This window comes from Mixophyes fleayi, chromosome 1 (genome assembly GCF_038048845.1).
Source record: "Mixophyes fleayi isolate aMixFle1 chromosome 1, aMixFle1.hap1, whole genome shotgun sequence".
Classification (NCBI taxonomy): Eukaryota; Metazoa; Chordata; class Amphibia; order Anura; family Limnodynastidae; genus Mixophyes; species Mixophyes fleayi.
The window spans coordinates 427,647,539-427,672,204 of NC_134402.1; the positions used below are offsets into that span (position 1 = coordinate 427,647,539).

General features: G+C 41.7%; 1 protein-coding gene across 6 annotated transcripts in view; it reads right to left on the minus strand.

Annotated features, from left to right (window-relative positions):
- GHR (growth hormone receptor) overlaps positions 1–24,666 on the minus strand; it is a 316,411-nt gene that overhangs the window by 29,246 nt on the left and 262,499 nt on the right. For all 6 annotated transcript variants that reach the window (XM_075184043.1, XM_075184050.1, XM_075184056.1 and 3 more), the window contains 2 exons: positions 9,286–9,409; positions 7,021–7,178 (listed from right to left, as the gene is read on the minus strand). In XM_075184043.1, coding sequence (XP_075040144.1) covers positions 7,021–7,178; positions 9,286–9,409 — 282 coding nt within the window. The remainder of the gene's footprint in view (positions 1–7,020; positions 7,179–9,285; positions 9,410–24,666) is intronic.

The window sequence follows — 24,666 nt, forward strand, 5'->3', positions numbered from 1 at the left end:
TCCCTGTTCTGTGGCAAGTCTATGTAGCTCCACAGCCCACCCACTAAAACAGATCATACATAGTTGTATACGGCAACAAATCGCTTCTATACAATATGGGAAACTGTAGATGTACCTCATGTTTAATATGCAAAATAAGAGAAATTGCATTAAGCAGTTGGCTACGCATACATGGCAAGTTTTTTTCCTCCGGAGGGGAGGTGAGGTGCGAGTGTGGAGGGGGACGGAGATCCAGGATTTGAGTAATTTTGGCCAATGTCACATTGACACAATTGTGTCATTTCGACAAAATTATGCGCTTAACAGTAAAGCGCATCATGGGGGCCCCCATCTTAGGAGATGGCCAGCAGTCTAGGAGACCAACCCAAAATTCCATTGTCTCCCAGGAGGGGAGGGCTGGCAAGACTTGACTCAGCAGCCTATTTTAAAGGGGAAAAAATGCAGGTTGGCCAGTGACCCAGCCCAAGGTAGGCCACTATGTGACAGGCCCAGGGGGCAGATGCCCCCCTTTCCCCCAGCCCAGCCTGTCCCTGTCTCCCGGACATTCTGGGAGAGTGGGAAATTATGTAGTTACAACTCCCGATTTCTCTCCCTCTTTGCAGCACCATATTTGTGAAGAATATCACTTTCACCAAACATTCAGGTAACTAACTACTATGTGAATAGCTGTGTAACCCATGGTCTAGGTATTGATTTTATGTCACTGTAGATATCATCTTCTCTGTTTAACAAAAATAATGTATTCAATGGATACATTGCAGGATTTCTCAAGGAAACGCTGCAGGCCAATTGCATAATTATTCTACTGATACATCTGATGTGCATGACAGAAATCCCAGTGTAATCTACAGTTCCCCAATGTGTTAAACCAACAGTATATCAATGTTTTTTCTGCAATAAAGTATCAGTCATCTATGAAAGTATAACACTACAGGCCAACAGCACTAACGAGATTTTGGCATGTGCAAGTTTATGCCCAATTCCATGCAATAAGCCTTGAGCTGATATATGAACATGACAATGTCTGTGGAGGGGGGTGAAAATACCTGATGGAAGGAGCTACACAAATAAGGGGAGTTCTAAACTAAATGCGAGCTAAGTGCACTTGTGCGGCTCATTATAAGCTCACATGTGAAAACTAAATTTAGCTGCAGTACACGACATTTACATGGGATTGAAGAACACTTCCCATTTATTGGAGTGCTTCCTGCTTGAGGGCAACCGTACAGCCTCTCCTAAGCATCCCTGGAGGTGGTGGAAACCAGGCTTCGGCCTATACGTTTAATGGGACACCCTATTCACCATCCAGTTGGACATTACACAGCAATTCTAGTTGGAGCTACTCCACCTATTGCTGTAGAAGAGCTTCATCGAAGGCACATATTAATGCATAATTAAAGGTCATCAATCATTAAAATATATATGCTAATATCTATATTATAAAGTGAAATCCTCCGCTTAAAGCTAGCCACACAAAAGCCAATCTTGTTGTTTTGCCTGAGAACAGAGCTAAGGCATCACTGTTCAGTTGGGCTACATATGAGTGGTCAAATGGGAACGGAATCTATCCATTTGGTGCTTGGGTTGGATCACTTCTTTAACACACTGTGACCTGTTAGGATGGTTGGAGGATTACATCACACAAAGGCTATAAGAGATCATCTACATTTACGGGCATGTTGGATAAGGATCCGATCCGATTATCAAGTGCAACACTTGTTTTGTTGTAACGTACCCTGTGATATCTGGACATCTTTAATGTGAATAAATAATAAGTTCCTGACCCCTTTTTTGTATCAGACAGAGGTGGGCTGGGAAGGGTGGCATTTGCCCCCACCACCACCACCCTCTCACCGGACCTTGCCTCTGCTGTTACCTAGGGGCTGCAGATAGATACACTGATCAGCTTTCCTACTGGTCTTGTATCCCAGTCACAATCTATCCATAGGAGAGCAGGTCAGTTGGAGACATAGTTATGACAGTTATGACTCAAACGCTCTCTTAAAACCCATTCGGGTTAACCAACCCTTCCTCCACCTAACCCTGCCCTCCTCCAACCCTCTTCTCTCTAACTAACCTTTCTATACCTCGTACTTCTTTCTTATTCCCTGCTCCTCTCCCCTCAGTGTTCTCGTCCCTCACCCCATCTTACCTCTCTGTGTCTCCTGTCAGTCTCCCCCTCACCTTTAGATTGTAAGCTCCTATGAGCAGGAACCTCTTTCCCCGTGTCCTCCTCCTCTTGTTTTCCTTTGCCCTTAGCCCTCCATTTCATCACTTGACTCCTGCCCCCATCTTTCCTCCTCTCCCGTGCCTCCTCTTCTCCATCTTTGCCCTGATCCTGTAAGTGTTGCCCACTCTACTGGGCACAGGCCACAGGAGCATCTCTTTGTTCACTCCTCCTCCTCTCTCCTTCCCTTCCTATCTGTACATTGGAATTCACTTTTACCTCTTTGCCCTATGTATTTCTCTCTGCTAAATTGGTACTTGCTTATACATATTTCACTTTCACTATATTTATTACACTTCACTTACAGTACTTTGTTATGTACTACCTTGTATGCCATGTATTGTATGCAATGTATTGTATGCCATGTATTGTATGGTATGTATTGTATGCTATGTTTTGTATGCCATGTATTGTATGGTATGTATTGTATGCTATGTATTGTATGCCATGTATTGTATGGTATGTATTGTATGCTATGCTTTGTATGCCATGTATTGTATGGTATGTATTGTATGCTATGTATTGTATGCTATGTATTGTATGCCATGTATTGTATGGTATGCTATGTATTGTATGGTATGCCATGTATTGATGCTATGTATTGTATGCCATGTATTGTATGCAGGGCCGGACTGGCCATCTGGCACTTCTGGCAAATGCCAGAAGGGCCGATGGCTATATGGGCCGGCCCGACTCCCCCTGTCTTCTTGGTGGCTGGGTTCAGGAACCAGCCACCTCTGCTGCGTGCTCCCCAGCTCCCTCCCCCGTTATGCTGTGCAGCCAGTTACACTGGTGAGTTTACTTTTTTTTTTAATTTGATTTTCTTTTACTGAAATGGGGGGGTGTCGCGATTTTCGGGGGGAGGGGGTCGCGGGGGTGCCGCGATTTTCGGGGGGGAGGGGGGGTCGCGGGGGTGCCGCGATTTTCGGGGGGGTGTCCGCGATTTTAGGGGGGGTCGCGTGGTGCCGCGATTTTAGGGGGAGTCGCGGGGGTGCCGCGATTTTCGGGGGGGGGGGGGGTCGCGGGGGTGCCACGATTTTCGGGGGGGGTGTCCCCGATTTTCTGGGGGGGGGGTCGCGGAGGTGAGAGCCCGGGGTGCTGGGAAAGAGGGTGAGAGCCAGGGGGTGCTGGGAGAGGGGGTGAGAGAGCCGAAAGGGGTGCAGGGAGAGGGGGTGAGAGCCAGGGCATACTGGGAGAGGGGGTGAGAGCCAGGGGGTGCTGGGAGAGGGGGTGAGAGAGCCGAAGGGGGTGCTGGGAGAGGGGGTGAGAGAGCCGAAGGGGGTGCTGGGAGAGGGGGTGAGAGAGCCGAAGGGGGTGCTGGGAGAGGGGGTGAGAGCCAGGGCATGCTGGGAGAGGGGGTGAGAGAGCCGAAGGGGGTGCTGGGAAAGGAGGTGAAAGCCGAAGGGGGTGCTGGGAAAGGGAGAGAGAGAGCTGAAGGGGGTTCTGAGAAAGGGGGAGAGAGAGCTGAAGGGGGTGCTGGGAGAGGGGGTGAGTGAGCTGAAGGGGGTGCTGGGAGAGGGGGTGAGAGAGCTGAAGGGGGTGCTGGGAGAGGGGGTGAGAGAGCTGAAGGGGGTGCTGGGAGAGGGGGTGAGAGCCAGGGGGTGCTGGGAGAGGGGGTGAGAGAGCCAAAGGGGGTGCTGGGAAAGGGGGTGAGAGAGCCGAAGGGGGTGAGAGAGCCAAAGGGGAAGAGGTGCTGTGAGAGGGGTGAGAGAGCCAGGGGGTGCTAGGAGAAGGGGTGAGAGAGCCAGGGGGTGCTGGGAGAGGGGGTGAGAGAGCCAAAGGGGAAGGGGGTTCTGGGAGAGGGGGTGAGAGAGCCAGGGGGTGCTGGGAGAGGGGGTGAGAGAGCCAAAGGGGAAGGGGGTTCTGGGAGAGGGGGTGAGAGAGCCAAAGGGGAAGGGGGTGCTGGGAGAGGGGGTGAGAGAGCCAAAGGAGAAGGGGGTGCTGGGAGAGGGGGTGAGAGAGCCAAAGGGGAAGGGGGTTCTGGGAGAGGGGGTGAGAGAGCCAGGGTGGTAGGGAGTGCAGGAAGAGGAGTGAGAGAGCCGGGGGGTAGAGGGTGCAGGAAGACGTGTGAGAGAGCCAGGGGAGTAGGTGGTACAGGAAGATTTGTTAGAGACAGCGGAGAAGGTGGTGCAGGGGCATAGGTAAAAGAAAGTGTAAAGGGAGAGACATCTTAAGAATGGGAATGTCAGGGATGCAGCCATCATAAAACACAAGTAGTAATGAAGAATGGAAATGCACAGAGGGGACAAGTGTTAAAAAAAATAAAAAATCAAGCCTTCATACTCCATTCACTTATATTTTCTATACCCCCACTCCTAAATTTCTGCTTCGACCACTGCCCTCTATTCCTGCTCCCCACTGCCTGTGTGAGCTGACAGCTGCTGATCCCTCCTCGCCCAGCGTGCCCAGTAGGAGAACAGAACACAGGATGCCATAATCAGGTAAGTTCATATATTTGCTCGTGTGGAATATGTTTTTAACCATCCTTTCTTGAACTGGGAACACTACAGCGTATCCAATAATGTTTAACACTATGTATTGCTCATTATTGCGCTGTAATGTTTTTTGCATATTTATCTGTACAGAGATTTTTAATTAAGAGGAAAAAACATTGCTTGTCATAAATTTTATCTGTAATTATGTCAATATATCTATTTTTGTTTGCATTGTAAATGATGTATTAAGCTGCTCTTGGGACTCACACTCAGAATCTGATATGCTGTACCAATTTTTATTTGTGAATGAGTTTTTGTCTGAGCTTTACTAATGATTTGGGGGCACTACTATGGCATAATGTTATTTGGGGTCACTATTGTGGCATAATATGATTTGGAGGCACTGTTGTGACATAATATGATTTGTGGGCACTACTGTATGGTATATGTTTTGGGGGCACTACTATGCCATAATATGATTTGTGGGCACTTCTGCATGACCAAATATGAATTGAGGGTAATACTATGTGGCATAATATGACCTTGGGGCACTACGATGTGGCATAATATGAACTGGGCACACTACGGTGTGGCATCATATGAACTTCTGCCAAAGGCAAGTTTTTCATTGTTGAATATGATGGGAGCCCAAAGAAGTTGCTGTATCAGGGCCCAAAATTCCTCTTGTCAGCCCTGCCTGTGAGTCAAGGGGGTAGACGTCTCCAGGTAAATAATCTAAATGTTTCCTATCTAATCAAACTGATGGATCATGATGGGTCACATCCAATTATTTCTCACCCACCTCCTCTATCCCCCTTAATTTATATACTGTGTTATTTAAAATGAATAGAAAAGACGCATATCCAATTACTGTAGTAAAACAAAAATATTTTTCTCTGACATTTTGCTGTAGATGGAAATACTTTTAATGCGGCCGTGTGGGTTCAACTGATCATTCAATAGTTATGTTTTTGTTAGATATATGTTAGTTTTATTTCATGTGGAATGATTCATGAAAATTCTGCCATTACTATTTCATTGAGGGAAAAGGGTACCTGTTACCTATATGTGTGTGTAAGTACTCTGTTCGTAGTTGCTATTTTGTGGGAGATTTGAAAAAAGCAAAACATTGTTTCCTACAGTGGCGTCTGTATAATTGGTGGTATTGCTGTAGTATGGGGTGGCGTGCTGGTGGCAATGTTGTAGTGTGTTTGGTGCTTAGTATTGCTAATAAGTAGGAGAGGGTATTGCTATAATGTGGGGGGTGACGCTGGACGCTGTAATGTGGGGGGTGATGCCGGTTGCTGTAATGTGGGGGGTGATGCTGGACGCTGTAATGTGGGGGGTGATGCTGGACTCTGTAATGTGGGGGGTGATGTTGGACGCTGTAATGTGGGGAGTGATGCTGGACGCTGTAATGTGGGGGGTGATGCTGGACGCTGTAATGTGGGGAGTGATGCTGTAATGTGGGGGGTGATGCCGGTTGCTATAATGTGGGGGTGATTGATGTAGTATGAGTGTGTGTGGGGGGTTATTTATTGCTGTAATTTGGGTACTAATAATGTATTGTCATGGTATTTATTGATGTAATTGGGGTGCTAATAATGTAATGTTGAGGGTCATTAGGAGAAATAAATACCCCCTCCCCCCCCACACACACTCATACTACATCATGTTGTACTGCGCCAGCATCAGTGTGCAACAATATAGTGCATGGAGTCCACGTGGGCCTGTGTGCTTTAAATGCCAGGGCTGATTTTTAGTCCCAGTCCGGCCCTGATTGTATGCTATGTATTGTATGGTATGCTATGTATTGTATACCATGTATTGTTTGCCATGTATTGTATGGTATGTATTGTATAGTATGCTATGTATTGTATGCCATGTATTGTATGCCATGTATTGTATGCCATGTATTGTATGGTATGTATTGTATGCCATGTATTGTATGCCATGTATTGTATGCCATGTATTGTATGGTATGCTATGTATTGTATGTCATGTATTGATGCTATGTATTGTATGCCATGTATTGTGTGCTATGTTTTGTATGCCATGTATTGTATGCCATGTATTGTATGCTATGCTTTGTATGCCATGTATTGTCACCCTGCACTGTTTCGCCAAGCTCTATGCATGGCGCTGCGGACCCTTTGTGGCGCCTTACAAATTAAAGATAATAATAATAACAATAATAATAATAGTATATCATTGGCCAGCAACAGTCAGCATCTCTCCCACATGTTTCTTTTTGAGGAGAAAATAAGACTCTTACAAGACCTATGTAAATCGTTTTGTTTTTTACTATAATGTCTTATTAATAATAACATTGAGGACCAGGAGGAAATAGAGACTTACCAATTTCATCCAACGTGAAGAAGCGTTCACTAAACGTAACGTGATCACTCACAAGGCGGATGTAATACCCAGAGATGGGGGATGTGTGCTCCTTACTGAAATAGCAGCTATTATCTCCAGCAGACATGTTGTCGGGACAGTCCGTCCAATTCATGCCACTGGGGAGAGGGAATACACAGGTTATCCAATCATATCCCCACTTTATATTCCCAGATTTTACTCTTTTCTCCAGATAACGTTTTATTTTACTGTACAGATGTGATTTTTCATCATGGAAAGTCCACCAAATATAGCATGCTAGAATACAATGCACAGCAAAATAATATAATTCAGTCCACTGCAAATTGCTGTGTATGTTTACTCTTATTTTACTTGAACTCTGGGGTGTTGTCAGACTTTTTAGTCACTTTACACTTTTCACAACAATATTTTTCTGGTCTCTTGAAAAGTGGAAAATAGTTTAAATAATAAAAAAAAGTCCCTGTGTAAAAATGATGTCTTAATAAAATTATATTTTCAGTTACTAGAAGTTACTAAAATAATACCTAATACTTGAAATAAGACTTCTGCCTTGTTGTCCTTGCTTAAAACTCAGGAACAAATTGTAGGTAATTTAGGAGATGAAGTGCAAAACATTTCGGTTTTCCACCATTGTGACTCGATGGTCCATCCACAGCCCCTGGGGCCCCATGTCATAGTAAAACACAGTCCCATGCTGGTCAGTGTAGGACATGTGCTTCTATGGGAGTTGTATGCATGTGATTTATTCCAAGTATCAGGAGTTACTCCAGTAGATTGTAGTATGCAGCTGATTTTAATTAGGTAACAACACTTTGAATATAGTTATCCTCAGGGGCGGACCTGGAATTATTATTTTTTTGGGGGGAAGATTTGTGCCCCACACCATTTTTTGCTAACAGAAGCAGTGGGCATCCAGTGACAGCTCACTATATTCATGCTCCCGTCGGCTGATAATGCTGCTTGGCAACATTGATTGTGTGAAAACACAGAGCGGCGGGACAGGATTCTCTGCCTGCCTGTCAGCTGCCAGGAACATGAGTAGTGTGAGCTGCCATTGGATGCCCACTGCTGCTAGGGGGAAAAGTTTCCCCGACCCTCCCCCCCACTGGATCCGCCATTAGTTACCATATAATGTAAGAGGATTCTATCATACGGGAGGGATGCAGGCACCAGGAAAATGATGTAAACCACATTTCAGACATACGGAGACACAAGAGAGGCTTCCAGGTGGCATTAGAACAGCCCCCCCAATCCCCAGCCCATGGCCATACTATCATATTGCATACTTAGCATTAGCAAGAAACAAAGTGATATCTTAGTGTGCCATTGTTTTAATCAGAATGATGAGCCATACAAAACACATACTGTGTATAATAAGTTATTTACCAGTACAATGCATAACAATGGGGGCATGTGTTGCATTTCTGAAGTTTTAGGCCGCCCTTTAACCCCCTTCAGGGGCGCACGCAGCAGCTCCATTTCGGCGGCACTGTATTGTACAGCAGCAGCAGTGCTGTCAAAGAAGCGTCCACGACTGCTGTACAGTAAAGTGCCGCTATGTAGGGGCACTGTTTAGCCCACGTTCTTCGCGGAGGGGTTTCTGGAGAACCAGAAACCCCCTCTGCGTGCGCCCCTGCCCTTGTCTCTCCTCTAAACACCCATTCATTGCCACGCTCATCGGTGGCAGGTGTGAGCGGCACCAATTCACACCTGCTCGATCTGCAGTACAAACGTGTCTGCAGGTGGGACACGGGACAGAGCCCTCAAATAGGGACTGTCCTGCCTAAATTGAGACAGTTGGGAGGTATGATGATGTCCTTTTAACTTTACAACAATCATATGTTGGCTACTGTTCCATAATGCTCTTTTTGTCTAGGTTTCTCTGGTATTCTATAACTTTTTTTTACTGAGCCATACATCAGTTCTGCAGATTAAAGTAAACTGTGCAGTATAACAGAAAGTGACTGATAAATTAATTAACCCCTATACCTGGGAGGTGAGTGCTACAGCAGTGCGATAATTTTCGCCGACTATTGCTGACTGTGAGATCTGAATGAAAATTACAGAGATAGGCGATTATCAGCCTTATCGCCCGATATTAATAAACAGACCCTTGGGTTTTATATTGAGAGATCAGAAAAAAAAATACCTGGTTTAATTGTCTGTTCTACAATAACGCTAAGGTGAGACGGTATAATTCACCACGTACAACAAAATAATAGGTATAATGTAAAGTAACAGTACGTTTTCTTATACTGCAGCTTGATAGGGCCTGATAGGTTGTGAAGGTCTCCATTACTCCAATGGCAGATGAATGTATCCGTGTGTGTGGAGCGGCACTGTGTGATCCGCGGCCATCCAGATGTATCTAAAAGTCAACAGAAAAGAAAACCTTGGGTTAATGAAAATATTTTAAACAGGAACATAAAGCTGAACTATGGCAATTATGCTAGTAATAAATAAAATAGGTTAAAAATACAGATAATGCAAACGTCACTGGAAATATAAGTGTTGGGTAAAGGGTCAGAACAATTACTTGTTGGTGAAATAGATAATTCTGGGAAGTACGCAACAAAGCTTTGTCAAACTTGTGTTGCTTACAACCAACAAAACATGACCTTTGTAAGCTTCCACACAGCCAAGGTGTTCAGAAAACTGGAACAGTTTGAGAGCCCATTCACTTCTTCTACTCCAGAGGGTCATGTAATCTCCATCTTATATAGGATGCTGATGGACGTAGATAAACCATTCCCATACTTCACAAAGGAGTGAAAGGAAGTTTGAAGAAGTACCTTCCCTTCACAGTAGTCTCAACATATTTTTGAAAACACTTTTGTGTTGGAAGGTAAGTCACAGGAATGTAATTAGGAGCTAGTGACTAGAAGGCACAACACTTCCGCTAAACTGAACAGAATGTACCCGGACATAATAACAATAAAATGTGTTGTAGATTCAAATCTGGGGTAGGTTCTATCATACGTATATATGTGGGCAACACGATGGCTTAGTGGTTAGCACTTCTGCCTCACATCACTGGGGTCATGAGTTTGATTCCCGACCATGATCTTATCTGTGTGGAGTTTGAATGTTCTCCCTGTGTTTGCGAGGGTTTCCTCTGGGGATTTAGCTCCAATGGAGAAGGGACTGATGTGAGCGAGTTCTCTGTACAGCGCTGCGGAATTAGTGGCGCTATATAAATAAATAGATGATGATGATATGGTGGTTCTTGGGCAAACCATTGTGGATTTTAATTTTTTTTTGTGCTGAAAATCCCAAAGTCAAAATGCCATTGCTCCCTTGGCAGATTCTGATTTATGGGTCAAGTCTCCCCCCATTGAAAACAAACCCCTACCCCACACCTACTAAAGTCACTCATTCAATATACTGGAAGTCTCCAGATATACCTGCCCTAAGAAAAGGGCTCAAAAAAGTGGATCGACACATGGATAGGAGCAGATTTCTGCTGCAACAGATTCTTCCCGATCCATTACTACAATATGGACCCTGTGGATTACAATAATATACTTACCGCTTCTTGTTTATTTCACCTAGACCCTTCCCCCACTATAAGACATGAGAGTCTTGTCCTCTTCTATTGCTGGCTGATCTCCTACCACTAATCTTCCACTGTCTACCCCATGTATCATGTTTAGTATTGTTGAATGTGCTTCTTGGGTGTGTATTTTTCTCCCGTCTTGTCTCATCTTTGTACATCTATGCGTTGAGCAGCAATGATACCTTTACAATACTGACATCATACAGACCTCTATTACACACTAACGCTGGGTACACAATTATTGTTGAGATCACACGATAAACAACGGCTTTGTCAGATATTGAAGGAGTGTGTTCCCTCCCAAGATCGAGTTTAATCATACCAAAGCACATGGCGTCTGTTGATTTGGTTTTATAAACTTCCTAAATATCATGATTAACAATGAAACGATATCGGGCAAATGTGAAAGTGTGTACACACTCACAACCAGCAGTGTAGGCAGATATCTGTAGAGAGTGTACAGAGCTATGATCTTTTCAGCAGATGGTTATGACAGATGAAGATCACAGATCTGAAGGTAAATTGTGTAGGTGTGTAAGTATAAATTGCCATGTTTATCGGGACTTTCAGTCGTTGGTAAAATTGTTACAAAAATTACATCTGAAATAATTTTCTTTCAGGACCTCCATATATAACGTTGTGAACCCTGTGACAGGCAAAAACTAACTCGAAAAGTAATTTTTCAATCTGTACATATCATGATTGAGTCCCAATCAGTGCTCTGGAGGAGCAGGCTATGGTCCTGTTATTTTGGAGACATAAAGCACCCAGACCGTGTAGTGAGGCATCTGCAGAGATCATCACTGGTAAATGCACATTAAAGTACTGCAGTACTGGAGGACTTGTTAATATGTGTTTTCATTTTGTAACTGCAGCCTGCTGTGGCTCCTACCAGTGCCATTCTGTATCTTGGTGTAGGAGCTGTCTCTCTATAGGTGGGAAAAAAATTCGACAGGCAGTCTGTCATTCCCAAAATCACTGAAGACTGAGTTTGTCCTCAGGGAAGGGCATTTGCTGAATGGCCACTGTTTTTCAGGGTCTGGTTTCACCCCCTTGTCAGTGAGGAGGTGACCCACTTATGGAACTTCCGACACCTGGAACCTGCATTTGTCTGGGTTGAGCTTTATGTTTGTGGCACGGATCCTTTCTATCACCTGACAGAGGCGCTCTGTTCTTGCATACTGCGACCCCAGACTAGAATGTCATCATCAATGATTTCACGCGGGTATCCTGTAAACAGCTGTTCCATGCATCGTTGGAAAACGTCACTGCGGTCAGGCCATAAGGCATACACATAAAAGCATATCGTCCAGTGGGTGTCATGAACGTGGTGAGCCTGGATAACTCTTTGCCCAGATGTGTCTGCCAAAATCTGCATTTAGCATCCAGGGTGCTGAAGATTCTTTACTCAGGCATATTAGCAATAACTTACTGTTCTCAATGGGTGTCTAGCCTCAGCAGTGCTTTCTTTGGATGATGTGACCTCTATACACCACAAGGTTTACTGAATCTGTCTGGCCAATTGGCCAATTAGTGCCTGTGTGTTTGTTCTGTGCAGGATAGTCTTTGACATGACGTTGCACTTAGCACCAGTGTCAATTTTTAATTTCAGTATGTTTCCATTGTGTTTAACACAGAGACTAGTAAAGATTTCTCCCTTTTCATCGATCCTCCCTTTTAGACCAACACTCTCACAATACATCACAGTGACAGCTTCTGACACTAACTCTGTCTACACGTTATTGACTCTATGTGACTGACTTTCCCTCAGTGTTTTACAAGGCGTGCTAATCGCCATTGTGTATTTGGATTTGCAGCATTTTGTGAGGTGGTTCAATACATTACAGGAATTACAGTGTTTATTAAAGGCCGGGCATTATTGTAGCTCAAGTGGGTGGTGCCACAGTTCTGGCACTGCATGTATTGGAGTGTTGAGCTGTATACTGCATACTTCTGCCTCCTTCCTTAATTCCCTTGTATTCCTCTCAGACTGTTCATTAAGCATGTAGATGTGAATGGACGATTCTAAAGTCAAATCCTTTGCTCTTAACAACTGTGTGCGTACAGTATCATTATGAATACCACAAACAATTCTGTCTCTAATTAGTTCATTGTTGATGGTTCAAAATCACATTTTTCTGCTAGTGGCTTTAATGTTGACTCATATGACTGCACATTTTCATCATGCCTTTGGTCTGTGGTATAAGCAATATACATACTTGCCAACTCTCCCGGAATGTCCGGGAGACTCCCGAAATCCCTGGGAGACTACCGAAATACGGGTCGGTCTCTCAGAGTCCCGGGAGAGCAGGCAAGTCTCCCGCATCTCGCAATTCCCTGGCCAAAATAATGCGATTTGCGGTGAATTGTGTAATTTCGGGACCGCCCACCCCCCGCGACAAAACGCCATTTACTTCGCTAGGGCGGGGCCAGAATGACACGATTGACCACGCCCCGCCTCTCCCGCCCTCTAGTCACGGCCCCTGTCCGGGAACTCCTGGCCGTTACTGCCTGAAGGCAGTCAAGTATGGATATATATCTGTCCATTATTACATTCTTTACAGATAAAAATATCAACATAACATAGAACCACTTTGGTGTCCTCATTATCCTTCCCTTCCTCATAGACCAATGTGTCCGCTTTATCTAATGCCTCTGCACCATGCATAACCTTGCAGGCAGATCCTGACACCCAGCGTGCACAATTAAGGCGTAACCTCGGGATCTTTCACACAAGGGTATAAGATTATCCAGTGTAATATAAATGGTACAGATTTAGTAAAGTAGATGTTTTCGACTTCTCAGATAGCCCAGCGATGCAGTATACTTTCTATTCCTTCCTGAACTGGAGCCAGTTCTCAGCGATGTTTTCACCAAAGATGAGAGGATCAATGCAGCGGGGACCTTGAGCCATGTCTTCCAACTTCTGACACCATGTAGATGTGGGTGTAGAAAGACTGGAGTGACAACTCTCAGGAGTGAAACACAACTTGTTTGCTCAGCATGACATACATAACTAGAATGCAGGACAGAGAACAGGAACTTCCCAGCATGCCTAGCTGATGACCTCACTTCCTGCTAGGTTCGGGCAGGTCATACATTTACAATATGGTTGACATCTTTTCTGGAAGAAAAATACCAGTCTATCTCTGAAACATTTCAGCTCTATTAATAACAAGTCTCATTTTTACGGGACTTGCTGGAAAAACACTGGCCAAATGGCAACCAGAAGAGTTTTGGAATAAAGAAAAGTTTCCAAAAACATTAGCACACTGAGCAATTAATCATGTCCCATAATGTTTCACCATTCATCCATGACGATAATTGCTTGGCAACTGGCTATAGTAAACTAACTCCACGCTATGCATGCTGGTTACTGGCTATGAGGTTTATTGATATACCAACGCATAACCTCCATGAGCTTCATTATCGAAATTTATGTTCATGTCACATTTTATAGAGGATAACCAAGCTGAATTAATAACAATTATGTGGCTGACTTTTTATTTATTCAGCATGGAAGTAATTAGCTCTCAAAGGTTTCATTTTCTTTTAAAACATCTCAGGAAATTGAATAAAATGTTATAGTATGCGATAATTAAAGCACGTTCCTTACTAAACTAAAGTAACTGAGCAATTTGTGTTAGATATTTCTACAGATATAGGAATCATACAGTAAAATAGGTTTGTGACACTGTATGTAGTAAGCAAAAAATGTTTGGAGGCAATAATTGTTTTGCTTATTCAAAGAAGGAACATCTTAATAAAATAGGGAATTCACGTACTCAGAACCAATGTTTAAAATATGAAACCTACAACTGGGAATTTTGGTAGACATATATGACTTGCTGTTTGATAGTAACATGCCCCAAGATTTTTTGCTACCACATTCCTTTGTCGGTCCTAAGTACACGTATGGGTGGGTGAATGATCTGGCTGTTTGCTGGTCAGACCAAACCATTGTATCACTCGGGGACCCAATAAGTACAATGCCTGACATGACCGGAATAACAAGGCACAGAGCTTCCATCACCTGACCTGTAAACCCAGTAAACAATCTATTTCCAAATATAATTTCCACAAGATTTTGGACCTTACTTGTGGAGATGTTGGGACAATTTGGCAACTTGGCTGTGTATGTGGTCAGCAAAAAATGCGTAAATTTGCAGAGCTGACATCAGAAGGACTGCAGCAGGGACCAGGTCAAGCAAATAAAATTGTTCAGCCCAATGCCAACATTCATTATGACTCCTTGTAGAACTCGTTCCTCAAGGGTGTTCCGGCAGAGTTTCAGATTAACAAGTATACTTGCTACAGTTATTTAGGTAGATTCCCTGACATGTTGGAACAAGAGAGTGCCCGATGGACATTATTCTACGGTGCAATCATTTTTGCTCCAAAGAGGCCTTTTTGTTGGTTCGTAAACCAAATGGCTCCGTCACACATAATGGCGTGAAAATCCTATTATGCAGACTTACTTGGTACTGTGAAATACAGCCTGCATCTCGCGGCCTTCCAAGTTAAGTACCAGTGGGCATTCCCTTTCCGCCTCATCGTGGACAGAAATGGCAGACATTGCTAGAAGACAAATTCCCTAATACAGACACACACTCACACACAGACATAGACAGACAGACAGACAGAGAGAGAGAGACTAGGGTCAATTTTGATAGCAGCCAATTAACCTACCAGTATGTATTTTTTTGGAGTGTGGGAGGAAACCGGAGCACCCGGAGGAAACCCACGCAAACACAGGGAGAACATACAAACTCCACACAGATAAGGCCATGGTCGGGAATCGAACTCATGACCCCAGTGCTGTGAGGCAGAAGTGCTAACTAGGCCACTGTGCTATGGTTTATATTAAACTATGGTTTATATATTAGGTTTGTTCTTTATAACTCATGACCCCATTGCTGTGAAGCAGAAGTGCTAACCACTAAGCCACCATGCTGTCCATATAATTACTATATAGTTGCTCGCTAGCTAGCTGATGGGATATAATTTATTATACACAGCACTGACTTATATGTTAACCTAACGGTTTGACTCTGGATCATTGTTCTGGGATCTCAATTTGTAAAGATCTATGGTTTATATATTAGATTTGTTCTTTATAACTATGGGATGTTACAGTGCGAATACTTGTCCTTGTTCACTAGTATAGTATTTTCTCTATAACATCTTAACTTTCATTTAACTATGTTTGTGCTGCACGGGACAGACCCCAGGAGAGCAGTATTATGCTTGAACAGTCTGTGATCTACACTTTTGTATAATGCTTATACCACTGTTTGATTATATAATATAATGTCATCAATAATATAATATCATGTAAACCATGTAGCAACAATCATTTCCATATGGTTTATGACTTAAATAATTTTTGTGACAGCAGCAATTTGAGGGGGAAAGAGGTCCATTGAAAGGGATTAAGACTATGGGGTATATTTACTAGACTGTGGGTTTGAAAAAGTGGAGATGTTGCCTATAGCAACCAATCAGATTCTAGCTGTCATTTTGTAGAATGTACTGAATAAATGCTAACTAGAATCTGATTGGTTGCTATAGGCAACATCTCTACTTTGTCAAACCAACAGTTTAGTAAATATACCCCTATATGAGCCTGTGTGAAAATAAACAAAAGTACATATTTTTTTAATGGTAATATATCAAGAGGGATTATAGCTTCTGTAAATGCAAAACACCAGATTTGCAAAAGTGATTTTTTTTTTAATTTATAGCTATTTCTGTGTGAAAAATACACGGGGCCCCCTACATTTCTGATTGCAAAAAAATATATAATGATTGAATAATAAATCTAAGCATGGTGGTGTGTGACTGAAGCTTGTTAGACAGTTACTTGTCCTTAGTTGCACAATAACTTATATCTGTATATCTGAAATATGAAATAAACAGTATCACTTCTGATCAGTGAGTACTGCTATTTATTAACTGAAAAAAATAAAATCTTCACCATTAATAAAATAGTTATATATTAATGCCAATAAAATTAAATAAATCAATCTAAATATAAGGGCCCCCTCCTGCATCGTTATTTACACCACCCGGTGACTGAAACTGTGACCAAGGCACTAGGACCCAGAGGAGAGAAACCAGATGCTGGGTGAGAACTCTCAAAGATGAAAACTCTGCCAAACTGACAAGTGCTATTCATATCTCTGATTCGCTACAGAACTACTGTATTTTTGTACTATTATTATTTAAAGGGGAAAAATTTGTAAAAAACTCAATAAATTATACGTTTGAATCCATTACTTTTATTAGAATATCATGTCAACATTGGATAAGAGAACTAGAGAACTAGAGAATTATTACTGAATAATATCAATGCTAATACCAACAATAACACCGATTTGAATAAAATTCATACGATAATTATCAACTTTAACAAACTCTACTGTCTGATTGGGCAACTGCTGGTGTCACATTCTGTGAATGACACTCAAACTCAACCACACATCAGGGGGTAAATGTATCAAGCTGAGAGTTTTCCAGTGGGTTTGAAAAGTGGAGATGTTGCCTATAGCAACCAATCAGATTCTAGCTGTCATGTTGTAGAATGTAATAAATAAATGATAGCTAGAATCTGATTGGTTTTTCAAACCCGACGGAAAACTCTCAGTTTGATACATTTACCCCCAGATCTAAACTCCGACACCAGCTATGGTGTACAGCAAAGTACTATTGGTTTATATATATATATATATATATATATACATATATATATATATATATATATACATATATAACATATTTGTTGATTTATAACAACCAGATTAAACTATTTATTATTTTGCTATGATAAATAATTATTTTTGCTCTAATTTTAAGAGAATTCTCCTTTAACACCACATTCTATCAGCTAGCTTGCTGCTCAGCGAAAAACATTTTATATACAAGATTAGTAACATCACTGAAGCGGGTAGCTTGTTAATTGCAAGGTGTTATTTACCGAAAAAGTGTGCATTTAAAAAGGATCAAATGTTGCTTATTGTTTAACAAAATAAAGGACACATAGGGGAACAGCTATTTTGTTAATGGCAGAAACCCAACAATCTAGCACAAATCTATATTCAAACTGTGAACCTAGTACACAGGAAAGGAGAAGGGAAGAGATGAGCCAGACAATCACTGCCAAAAAAATTCTTCGTTGGACACATTCCGAACGGGAAAAATGCTCCAGTCTTCACTTAAGGGAGTTCACTGTTTACTGACTGTGTAAACAATGAGTTATTGACCTTCGTACACAGAATCCCTTCTCTCTGAATGTGGTGGAAAAATACAGCAAGTATTACGTTTTGGTACTATCGGGCAAATATTAAAATTGGATGGAATCTCTAAACCACATGCTGGCTTGAAATATCACCCTCTACCCGGCCTGCTCTGAGGCATAAAAAGACTCAGGACAGTACAAGATGATCCTATATGGAAAACATTTGGGAACACTCACAGATAAATGTTGTATTAGAGTTTTGAGTTACGTCAGTGAAAGCAATTTCTTCATGAACCAGTTGGTGGCACTGTTGCTATTTCTGTCTACAGACAATCTTTTTTTGCTCTTGTGAGTCAGATCTACTCTTAGAGTCGTCAGTTCTCAAGAGAAGCCATTTTTGATGTAGACAACAAAATATGCTTTTTGCTTATTTCATACTATAAATTTAATTATTCTTCAATAGTGATTATTGTCACTTTACTAAAAGATATAAAATAAAACAAGAGAACACTGTACATGAATATTTATCAACCTTTTCTTAATTCCAGGATCAAACTGAATGTTCTGGGATTAAATCCTGTGGTCCTTACTTCTCCCGTAATGATCATAGGAAGTACCCGTCTCCCCTGCAGGACATAATAGTGCTAGTTTTCATTAATTTGAGGTGTTAATATTTAATTGGGGGGCAACTGTGTTACTGTTATTCTCATCGAGACACACTGATTCATCACTACCCCAATGCTGTGAGGTGGTAAATCTAATCACGGATCATCATCATCAGCTTTTATTTATATAGCGCCACTAATTCCGCAGCGCTGTACAGAGAACTCACTCATATCAGTCCCTGCCCCATTGGGGCTTACAGTCTAAATTCCCTAACATACACACAGACTAGGGTCAATTTTTTTTAACAGCCAATTAACCTATTAGTATGTTTTTTTTTGGAGTGTGGGAGGAAACCGGAGCACCCGGAGGAAACCCATGCAAATACGGGGAGAACATACAAACTTCTCACAGATAAAGCCATGTTTAAGAATTGAATTTTACAGTTTTGTGCGGTCAGGTAAATTTTTATTTTTTATTTTTTTATAACTATTTATTTTGAAAACTAGCATTGGCATACAGACAAAAATCAGCAACGGTCAGGTAATTTTGACGTCCTTAAAGTCCCAATCAAATTTTGGATATTTTGCAAATAATTTAGCTGAGAGCTGAAGTTCATATCTGCAAACCGGCTGTATCCACTTATCAGCAAGCAGGCTAATGACATGTCTGACAAGGTCTATGAAAGGAGCAATCATGTTAGACTTTGTAACGTACCCACAAGTGAAATGTCGGAGCCTATATGATACTTGCAGTAGAAGAGGAGTCTCTGCATTTCTGACTGTGAAATGATCTGCTTTCAGAGGGGAAGGCCTGGGATCCAGCCAAAATACCCACAATAGAGTTGCAGTATTCTCCAGTTCAGAGCGAACCCTTTGTGTTTAAATAGACTTTGTCAGCTGTCAAATGTCCATAGCATGGAACGAGGCAGAGATACAGGAATTTTTGCTGACACTGAACAGCCTTTTCTGGTAAATATTAAATATGTAGTGTATCAAAGACAGCTGAGCAACAACAATGTCATAGAAGATTATTATCTCTTTTCACCTGACATTTTTTCCTAGCATTGAGCTGTTATGTCATGACGAATTACATGGGTAAGGTGAAACTTACTGCGAAATAATTTAAAACAATAAACAAAGGAATAAAATTAAAAAATGTGGCGCAACTTACATTTTTTAGTCTTGCAGGAAGCAGGGTCAATAAGAGAAACTTAAGCATAGTAACCTTTGAAGGTTTCTTTAATAGCACTAATTACAGATTTAGCAAGATGACACTCATGATGGAACTATGTGCACAGGGGATGAGGTTACTTTAATAGCACTAATTACATATTTATCAAAATGACACAGATGACAGAACAATGTGCACAGAGGATGAGCTCCGATGCTTTCCAATATTTAACTGACACTTGGGGGTAAATGTATCATACCCCGGTTTTTTCAACTCGCGGGAGATCGGCGTCTTCGCAGCTAAAATTTAAAGGGGCGATAGCTTGTAAAGGTTTGCCTTTACAAGCCATTGCCCCTTTAAATTTTAGCTGCGAAGACGCCGATCTCCCGCAAGTTGAAAAAACCGGGGTATGATACATTTACCCCTTGATGTCTTCCCGCTCACTCATGAATCGAATAACCAAGTCCCTGGAAGGGTAGGTTCAGGTCAGCTCCTCTGTTTCGAGTCTGGAGCCCGTATAATTAACAAGTACTCATTTATGCCAACTGACGTGCTCAGGCTGAGTTGAACGCAATTTCCTTTGATAGCGTATAATAGGCTTTTTTACATCTTAGCACGCGCACACAGCACAAATTTCGGATCTATAGCTTTGTGTACTTACCCATGAGTAAAAAGGCGTATTATACGCCAAAAAAAGAAAATTGTGTTCAACCCTGCCTGGGCTCCGGAGTAATTAAATGTTTTTCTCTTTGTCCTGCACCCGGCACCCTCGCCATTGGATGGGCTGCTATGTCTATACTTATATCCTTGCTGCTTATTTGGAAAGTTGTTCACAATACTTCTTATGTGTGTTTACATTGGCGTGATGGCACCTTGAACACTACCCGCTGCCAGTCCTCCTTGATACTGCTTGTAAAATGCATTCATCTCTAAGACAACCACTCCTGCCTGTTCACAGCTTATCAAACATTCCATTTAAATCTGATAACTTCCGAGTCTTTATGCTTTTCTTGTAGCACATTCCTGAGCATCCATCTTTTAGAATCGCTTTTCATAAATTCTCTTTTAAGAGCATTAAAATATGAAAAATAAAACATGCAGCCAGCACATCATCTTTAAAAATGCAAATTAAAACTTCACTGTTTGGAAATAAGCAGCCATAGGATTCTAGTTTGTTTTTATACTAAATGCAGTATAAATGCAAACATTCTGCTAACAAATGGTACTAATTTGTAACAAGCTAAAACAATTCAATATGGAATCTTAAAATGTAAATATATAATTTTCTAATTGGAAAGGTTTCTGAAGGCGTTCCAGAGCCTTAGACAACTGCAGTATCAGATACATAAATGGTTTAGTATGACAGTAAGAATATAGTTTGCACTTAGATTCGAGCCAGTTATACAAAAAACACTGTTTCAGTGGCTTTGGGCCAGAGGCGGAGTTAGACTTGCGCCCGTCTGAGTAGCGTAAATTACAGAAATTTGCACTGCCCATGCCCACAAAGACTACGCATGTGTTTCATAGTTGCTTACTCTCCCGTAATGTCCGGGAGACTCCTGAATTTCTGGGAGTCCCCCCGGACTCCCGAGAGAGCAGGACAACATCCCGGATCCCGGTAGCTCGGTAAGGTAAAATGGGGGGTGGGGCCAATGATGCAATTCTCCGAGCCCTACTCCCACCCACCTGCCCCTTGGACCTCCCGGAAAGCTAATGCCAAGAGTTGGCAAGTATGACGTGTATATACTACTGCAGACATGCACTGACACTGGCTCCTCCTTACGACTGGATCGTTGAGATGGGGCAGAGAAGGGGCAGTTGAACATTGGCCGAGTTCACGCAAATGCAAATTAAAATGCAAATGACGTAGACCAACACGGAAACGCATATACACCAATTAGTATTAGTCTCACCTCTTTGTCTGTTTTACCCAGTTTGTTTATTAGTTTATGTTTGTCCCCAATTGTAAAGCGCTACGGAATATGTTGGCGCTATATAAATAAATGATGATGATGATGATGATGATGATGATGAATTAGGAGCCGTATATTTTGCACCTGCAAGAGGACAGATGATACACACTGATAATGGTGTTAGCAGCACTAGCTAGCTGCTTCTGAATGACTGATTGCAAATTCACCTCTGCAGTGGCGCACGCAGGGGGGGTTTCTGGGTCTCCAGATACCCCCCCCCTCCGCTAAAAAGTGCAAGTGTATACAGCACCGCCGCGGACGCTTCTTTGACAGCGCCACGGCTGTTGTATAGTACAGTGCAGCCGGAACGGAGCTGCCTCGCACGCGCGGCAGCTCTCTAGGGTTTGTTTTTTTTCCGGGGGTGGAGGAAACCCCCCCTGAAAAATCCTACGTGCGCCCCTGCTCTGAAGCTGATAGGTGCCTTCTGCCGTGATTGCGCATATAATATAGGATTTTATGTGCGTAAGTTTTAAAATACATTTTTTTGCTACTTTCATTCGTACGTGAGAAGAAATATATTATTTGCTGTACAATATCTAGCACAATAGTGAATGAGTTTTTCAGTGTCTCAACAAATGTTAACAAACTTTTCTTATGTGCTCAGGACCTAGCTGTGTGTATGGGTATGTGGGGTTATGTATGTCTGACGCAAGCCTGTAGACCTGTCCTATGTGCTGCTGGATGCATCTTGAGATGCCTACGACTCAGCATAAGAGGGCAAATACACAATTTGTACAGTTACTATTTCTCAGAGTAAATTATACTCAGCATGCATCCAACTAAGCATCAGGCCCTTTGTGTTTCTGTCTATAATCACCAAGGGATAATTGCAAATCCGTAAACATAATTCACATTAAGAAAGATGAACATCAAATCCCCAGCTCCAGTGCTTGATGTCTGCAAAGCAAGACAACGATATTGTATCCCTGTCTAAGTGACTGGAGTGAGTGGGCGGCTCTTAAACAAGCTGTCAGAGCATTAAAACCTTCAGAGGACTAGAACATAAAGACAGTTTACAACACAAGAGTTCCAACAGCAATTGAAACGGCAACAAAATATATGTGTATATACATCCAATTACTCAGTGTGCTACTTTGTACTTGTAGAGGTTGCTCCATATTTCACATAAACATAATGATTTAGATTTGTTACTTTGTTAGGTTTTCTTATCTGTTACTTATTATGCTTGTCTCTGCTCTTTTCTGTACTTTACAGTTCCTCTCCCTAAATCATGGTGCTAAGTTCAAAAAGGTCCATTCTAATTACCTACTGCAACTGCAAGTCAGTCACCATGGGAACCTACTGTGCAAACACTGCAGCACACCATAAAAAGCATATACAGCTATTGCAGCTTACATACAATCATATATATATATATATATATATATATATATATATATATATATATATATATATATATATATAGAAAAAAGATGGAGGGGGAGGGGCACAATAGTGTAGTATGATAATAAAGAATGGAATCACACAAAAATCCACAATAGGACCTTATCACCAGTGAAGAGAAAACCAGAGACTGCAATGTATCACCCGAATATAGTAGTAAGGATGTATGCTTACCAGAAGTATAAACTTTATGGCTTATCTCAAACGTGATCACAAGGACTGAATAACAGGTCCCTCAGCATATATGACAAGGAAAGAAAACACCTGAATCACACTTGTGCAGGTATATGCGTACCAGAAATAAAAACTTTTCCGCTTATCTGTAAAGATGTTCCACAGATTATCACAAACAGGTCACACTCTCTCCATATCTGGATACACAGCTGATTGCATGATTTCCTCTCAGCAAACAGACAGGGGGCCTGAGTCATTAAGGCAAAAAATGAGTAAATGTTCTCTGGGACAAACCATGTTACAATGCAAGGGGTGCAAATTAGTTTATTATTTTGCACATAAGTTAAATACTGGCTGTTTTTTCATCTAGCACACAAATACTTAATAGCTTTATTACTACACTGAAATTTAAAGTTGATCTAGGACATGCCTTATACCAACTATAAAAGTGTCCCCACATTTTAAATTTACCTCCCCTCCAATGCAACCTGGTTTTGCCCAGGTGCAAATGTTACTCCTTTTTTATGCTTTGCTCTCCTTAATGACTCAGGCCCAGGGTGTGTCTGTTAGTGCTTAGTGTTAGTGCACTAACACTAAGCACTAACAGACACACCTTACTACTATATTCGGGTGATGCATTGCAGTCTCTGGTTTTCTCTTCACTGGTGATAAGGTCCTATTGTGGATTCTTGTGTGATTCCATTTTTTATTATCATACTACACTATTGTGCGCCTCCTCCTCCATCCTTTTTCTATAGGTCATTTCCATGCTACACAGCTTGGCGTAAGGAGGATTGGCAGCCGCCTGCACATGGGAAGTGTGTTTCTAAGAAGATTATAGACTTATTTGCTGGACTTTAATAATTGTATTGGGAATTGCTGCAAGCACCGTTATTATATCTTACTGTTTGAGAGATATATATATATATATATATATATATATATATATATATATATATTCATTCGGTCCCTTAAATTGGATGTAGATTCTAATTCTAAACACGAAGAGCACCATCTTTACCAAATGTTAATTAACTATGTTTCATTTTGTTTGCCAGTCTCTAAAATGATGTAGATTTAAAAAAGTCCCATTTTTGCAATCACTGATTTTATTTTTATTTTTTTTCCAACTCTTTATTTTAAAATAACAGCAAGTACAAAGAATAAAAAAAAACAGAATGTTCAACGATGTAAGAGCAATACGTAAATGAATTTAAAAAAATGACACTTATACAAAGAATAGAACATTGTCAGCATCTGATTTAAAAATTGTATTGTATATCATATGAGTAGGGAAAGGGGGGGGGGATATGGAACAGAGCACAATGCAGGGTATGTACAAAAAAACACACGAATAGGGCTACAAAACAATCTCGATGTATCACTATGTAGGTTGAGTTGGATACCAAGTACTAAAGTCAATGAAGTCGGTAGTTATAGGGTAAGAGAGGTAGGGGAGGCAAATGTGAACCAATGTTTTCAGATAGATGCAGTTGATAAGTGTT